This window comes from Podarcis liolepis, assembly GCF_965112155.1.
Source record: "Podarcis liolepis genome assembly, chromosome: 13".
NCBI classification, from domain to species: domain Eukaryota; kingdom Metazoa; phylum Chordata; class Lepidosauria; order Squamata; family Lacertidae; genus Podarcis; species Podarcis liolepis.
Genome location: NC_139573.1, coordinates 23,779,986 through 23,786,528, shown reverse-complemented (window position 1 = coordinate 23,786,528; position 6,543 = coordinate 23,779,986). Strand labels below are relative to the sequence as shown.

The following is a 6,543-nucleotide window of genomic DNA, read 5'->3' as shown; positions in this document are numbered from 1 at the left end:
CTTCTTTGCAGTCATAAAACTGTCGTCCCCAACTTCAAATGCAATAAGCAGAAGAATCTGATGGCCGTCATTGGAGGACTCGACTCTGAAATCTCCCTTTACATGGCTACTCTTTTAGGCATCTACAAGATTCCACAGGTAAAATATTTGTATTGGCTATGCAGTTTTCCCACATGGAAACCCAGCCAGATGTGTGGTATATAAATAACTACTACTACTATTATTATTATTATTATTATTATTATTATTATTATTTACCATTCTACTATTGGCCTTTTCAGTTTCTCTTTTGTTCTTTTTGGAAAGAAAGTGTCAGTCAGCAAACAATGAATGTGTATTTATCACAAATGTGTGATTGGCCCCCTATTCATGCAAGAGGAAAAGTGAATAATTAATCCCATTCTTCATGGGAAGGCACAAGTGGTAACACTCCCTCCCTCCCCAAAACAACTACAAATGGAATTGCCACCACTCAAGGGTATGTCCTGCAGCTGGGTCAGAGCATCTCCCACTGGCAACTGTGACACCTCATTTCAGTGTCTCTGGCATAGAATGGTTAGTCAGAGATAGAATAAGAAACCTAGCAACTGACTAAATGATGTAATTAATGAAGTCTTCCTTGTTCATTTAAATAAAATATACAATAAAATACTAACAAACAAAGAAATGGGATCCTCATAACAGAGGGTCCTGGTTTCTATTCAATGCGATTTTGGTTTTAAACGCAGTGTAAGGTAGTCTCTATGGGAGTATATTGTATTTAATTATGGGATATCAGAGTTTTTAGGGGGCTAACCAGGCTGGGATAGCTGGGATAGCTGGGATAGCAGGCTTGCTGGTTTTTGAATGTCTGATGTAGATTTTTTCAATTTCGTTGTTCTGTATGGGACAATGACAAAGAATATCATATCGTATGAAATGATGGTCAGTGGCAAGTCCCTGCTATATAGTTTGAAGGCATTTGTTTTCTCCATTATGACTTTTCAGGAGTATCTTATGTCACCCCCCACTCACCCAATGAACTCTTGAAAAAAAGACTTTCCTAACATTTTACTGAAATTTACATGTCTTTTTACTTAGATTGCCTATTGTGTAATTGCTCCAGTGACTGATGTTAAAACCCATCTCCCTTCATTCTACCGGATGGTGCCCAATGAAGAATATCAGTATGAAGGGATAGCTCAGCTTCTTCTGCATTTTCAATGGACGTGGGTTGGGATCCTCACAATGGACGATGATAATGGAGAGAAGTTTTTCCAGACCTTGATTCCAATGCTTTTGAACCATGGAATCTGTATAGCCCTTAAGGGGAAAATTCCAGCCACCTCTCAAGCAGCAGATACACTTACTTCCTTTGATTCCATCTTGGAAGAAGCTATTTATCTATCAAATGCCAGTGTTCAAGTGTTGGTTGTAAATGCAGAAACTATTACTATCTCTTTTTTGTTATTTAAAATATATGCATATGTAGCACTGGAGGATATCCTACCATTAGCTGTAGGGAAAGTATGGATCATGACAGCCCAATGGGATTTCTCAGCAGACACAACACAGATGGAGATGGATATGCAAGTCTTTGATGGTGCTTTCACTTTTGCAATACACCTAAATGAAGTGAGGGGGTTCAGAAAATTCCTGCAGACTCTTCGTCCTAAATCAAAAAATGAAGATGGGTTTATTTTGCTCTTCTGGGAGAAGGCATTCAACTGCTTATATTCTGATTCTATGGATGGCATGGAAAATAATAATAATAATGCCTGTAGTGGTGAAGAGAGTTTGGAGAGCCTCCCTGGGACACTCTTTGAGATGAGTATGACTGGCCAAAGCTACACCATCTACAATGCAGTTCATGCCATAGGACATAGTTTACATAAGATGTACTCAGCCAGGCGGAAACACAGAGCCATGCCAAACAGAGGTAGAGTGAGTCCAGTAAAAGTACAACCTTGGCAGGTAGTGTTTCTCATCCAAAGTTAATTTCTTTGAAAGCTGTATGCACATATCTGCTAACAATGTCCTGTGTTCCTTGAATACTTTGCCCACTCACGTGACTTCTTTTCTCCTTGTAATTTTTTATTAATAATACAAAAGGTGGATAGAATTCCAGAGTTAAAAGAGAACAGGAAAAAAACTGCTGGTTTATTTATTTGGAACAAACAAACTTTTCTACCCTATTATAGAGACACATAATTATTCTATTATATAATCCATATTAAGCAACATATTCATTAGGCCAACTAAAATGTTGCAAAACATGATCGCCTAATGAAGTATTAGCCTACTATGGATTTGCAGCATTGGTTTTTCTTTTTATAATAGTCCCACACAAGTATCTTTCTTTTTTATGTTTTGTTATTTTTATGACTTTACATATAATGATTTGGTGTTATTAAGTATAATATTTTACTGCTTAAATATGCTGGATGTGATTAATTCTACAAGTGCCAATTATATGCACAAATTGAATAATTTTGCAAAAAGAAATAGTTATTTCACTATTTCCTCTCCATTTACATCAGAAGACAAGGAAGGCATATATACTTCCTTATACCCCGATGTTCACAGAAAAGATCAACATAAAAGCCACAATATATTTAATCAAAATAAAAATAGCACCCCAATAACACCTCCCCATTGGTCCCATTGGTGCACTGGTGGGAATTGTTATTTTGGAAGATGTTCAGCAGGGCCCGTTCTAGGGTAACTTCTAGTACCTGTTTAGTCATTTTGCTTACCGTATTTTTCGCTCGATAAGACGCACTTTTTCCCTCCTAAAAAGTAAGGGGAAATATCTGTGCGTCTTAAAGGAGCGAATGTGTGGTCGATCCCTGGCTCCCTTTCTGGCCCTGCCCCCTTGCCCAGGCCTCCATTGTTGAATGTTCTGCAGACAGAGGCTGTTTGTTTCCCCAGCGACATGTGATTGGCTGATTAGATTATATGTCTGGAAACTGTAGAAACAACTCCTTTTCCTTTCCTAAAGAAGCTGCAAAACTGTGAGTTTAACCCTATAAAAACAGGGCTTTTTCCCCTTTGCAAAGTAAGCTCAACAACTTTGAGCTGATCCTCAAAAAACTGGGGCTTTCCCCCTTTCCTCCTCTAAAACGTAGGTGCGTTTTATGATCAGGTGCATACAGTATTTCTTGTATGACTGTTGTCCAGAAGAGTTGGGTTTGGGGGCATTCCCACCACATGTGGAGGTGTATGCCTGTGGAAGTGTAGCCTCTTCAGCATTTTTGTGAGGTTCCTGGGTGTATCAGGGCCAGTTTCTGTGGTGTTCGGTACCATCTGTAAGTGAGTTTCATAGTGAGTTATTTTCTTTTCACTGATAAGGGAGGTTTAGACCACATTCTAGTCTACTGAGTGGCATTAATTTCATAGCCTATTGCATCTTCCCTTTTTTATTGTGTTGTAATCATATAAATTCTTTAATGAGATTAATTAAATAAACAGGGGTTTGTGTATATAACAGGTCTCCTACATGGGCACCGCCATTACACTTCTTCAAAGGGTTTTGAAAATATTGATCATAAATGAAATTAAAATTAAAAATTAAAATAAAATATGTGGGGGGGGGGTTGTGCCTGTCTGCACATCTCCACTGGCAGGGGAGGGCCCGTGCCGCATTTGTCTTTCCCCAGTGTGGTCCCCAGAATGTGGTTCCTCACTGGGCCCCAGTCTGCTCTTTTGCGCCAGTTACCAAGGATATTGGCTTGGTGTCAGGCCTGGGCTAGGCTGCACATTTCCTCACAGCCTCCTTGACTTTCTCGGTCCCCTCCTGCCATTCTCACTTGGCAGTGGTGTTGGTGATGGCAGCAGCAGTAAGTTGGAGGCCTCCAGTCCAGGAATTTCATTGGGGCTCTCTTGGTCCTGGTGGGATCAAGATTGTCGGGGTATGGGTGTGTGAGGCTCTGCGCTGCCTCTTCATTTGTCATTTTGGGCTCCCTTTTCATTGCTGTGATGGTGAAGGTGGTGTGGGGACCAGAAAAGCAGCTTGGTTGGTGCTGGTGGTCCTTAGGAGTTCAGTGCGGCTATGGCACTCACTATCTTGCCTCGCCAAAAGTCCCTCTTTTTAAAATTTTTGGCTTGCACTTTTTTGTGTGCCTGTCTACACTTCTCCACTGGCCGGGGGGGGGGGCTGTGCCACATTTGTCTTTCCCCAGGGTGGGCCCCAGAGTATGGTTCCTCAATGGGCCCCAGTCTTCTCTTTTGCACCAGGTGCCAGGGATATTGGCTTGGCGTCATGCCTGGTCTAGGCCACACATTCCCTCGCAGCCTCCCTGACTTTCCCGGTCCCCTCCTCCCATTCTCACTAGGCGGATGCAGTGGTATGTTGGTGTACGACTGGGGGAGGCAACTTCACTATGTTATTCATCTAGCTTTGGAGGCCTCCAGTCCAGGAACTTCATTGGGGTGCTCTCAGTCCGGGGAGATCGAGATTGGTGGGGTGTGGGGGTGTGAGGCTCTGCGCTGCCTCTTCACTTGTCATTTTGAGCTCCCTGGGCTCCCTTTTGATTGCTGTGGCGGTGATGGTGGGGACCAGAGAAGCAGCTTGGTTGGTTCTGGTGGTTCCTAGGAGTTCAGTGCGGCTATGACACTCACTATCTTGCCTCGCCAGAAGTCCCTCTTTTTAAAATTTTTGGCTTGCACTTTTTTTCATTCCAGCTTCACTCGTTCTTGCGAAGTATCTCCTTTAACAACAGTGCTGGTGACAGAGTGTCATTTGATGAGAATGGTGAATTAATATCTGGATTTGATATTGTAAACTGGGTACTTTTTCCAAACAAATCGTTTTTACGAGTGAAAGTAGGAGGGATGGATCCACAGGCTTTACCGGATCAGAAATTCACAGTGAATGAAGAGGCTATCACATGGCACAGAATATTTAACCAGGTGGGATCCAAATATAGAAATAAGATAAAACTTAAATTAGTAAGAGGCACAATAAAGAACCGTGCCAGGTGATTCCATTCAGTAGGAGAGTCAATCTATCTGTCTACTTATTCATACGTATACAGAAAACGTAAGAGCAAGTGCTAAATGGGAAGAGTTCCAACAATGAGCCTTGATAATTCTTCTTACACTGATAAGAAGATATTATTTTCAGTAACATATATGGGTGACTAAATCATATAGCAGAGTGGTTGACTAAATGATTATTTTCTCTCTTATTAATTCAGTTATATATTGCCCATATATATTAACACCTCATTATTTAAAAAGTATAAAGGCCAATCCAAATTTTAAAACATTGCAATAAATAAATGTAAGTCAGTGCAAGAGAAGGTAAATGTAAAACTGCTGCCCTACTGTATTATCTTGACAAAATGAAAAAAAATGAACAAGGCATCAACTTCCAAGGGTCATTTTCCTAGTGAGCAGATTTTTTTTGTATAATAAAGTCCTGAAGCAATATCCTGGCCATTCTTAGTTCTATGTTAGGAGTTTTCTTATACACAACCAAACAGAATTAAGAACAGAATTTGATATCAAAAATGTAAGCTGGTTGTTTCTAGTGTCCTGTATCCTTGCTCTGTTCTTTTCACTTGTCCTGCATTCTCATTTCTAATCTTACTGAAAGGTAGAAGAAACAGCTTGTGAAGAAATCAGCAACTGGCCGATGATGAGCTTGAATCAATTTGTCCGAAAGCCACACATGCAAAATCAATTTCCCCCCTTTTCCCTTTCTATCTATCTACCATTAATGTACAAAATTCTTGTGGCATTTGATGCTTTTGAATCACTTAAATCTCATTTACCATGGTACCCAATGTTCTCAACAGCAGCATTTTGTGTGTGTGTGTGTGTGTGTGTGTTTGTAAAGGTACATCAATTTATTTCTCTTCATTTTTAATGGATAGGTGCTGCCACTTGCCAGATGTAATGATCACTGTCATCCAGGCTACAGAAGAAAAAAGAAGGAGGGGGAGCCATTTTGTTGCTATGATTGCACTCCATGTGCGGATGGAAAGATTTCAGACCAGAATGGTAGAAGACGTAGTGGCCTAAATGATGGATTGCACATTGAATCCCCTTTTTCTGCTGTCAATATAGTTCCCTAAAACAGAATGTGAATGACAATTGTATAGTTCTGACATAGATCCATAACATTTTATATCAAATCCAGATAATGTGTTTGGTATACTGCAAGATTTCATCACCATTGCCATGCTTTTCTAGAAGGGATTTCCAATGTGTTTTTGATGTACATCTTGATACAGAACATTCATATCATGGGTGTAGTTGAAATCTCTGGAAGACAGAGATTTGTGCTTCATCCATAGTGATTCACACCACCAGTGTAGTTATACATTGATTTCTCAATGTATACACCTCCCACGTGTATTTTTGCAGAGTCTTGTTATTGGTTTACCTAAGAAATATCAAAATATTTTTATATAAGTGAAAATACGACAAGAAATGTCTACTCTGATAGTGTGTGTGTGTGTACTCTGATCTAGCTTGTTTAATCCCAGCTGGATGTTCTGAGACCAAAAGAGCAATGGCACCAGTGTAGAGGAAGAAACTTTCAGAAAGTATTCCTAT

General features: G+C 40.2%; 1 protein-coding gene across 1 annotated transcript; it reads left to right on the top strand.

Annotated features, from left to right (window-relative positions):
- LOC310692000 (vomeronasal type-2 receptor 26-like) lies at positions 1-6,140 on the top strand. The gene is made up of 3 exons (XM_083472345.1): positions 1-138; positions 1,081-1,953; positions 5,859-6,140. The coding sequence occupies exons 1-3, from the start codon at positions 61-63 to the stop codon at positions 6,057-6,059; spliced, it is 1,152 nt and encodes a 383-aa protein (XP_083328471.1). The 5' UTR covers positions 1-60; the 3' UTR covers positions 6,060-6,140.
- The last annotated feature ends 403 nt before the right edge of the window (positions 6,141-6,543 follow it).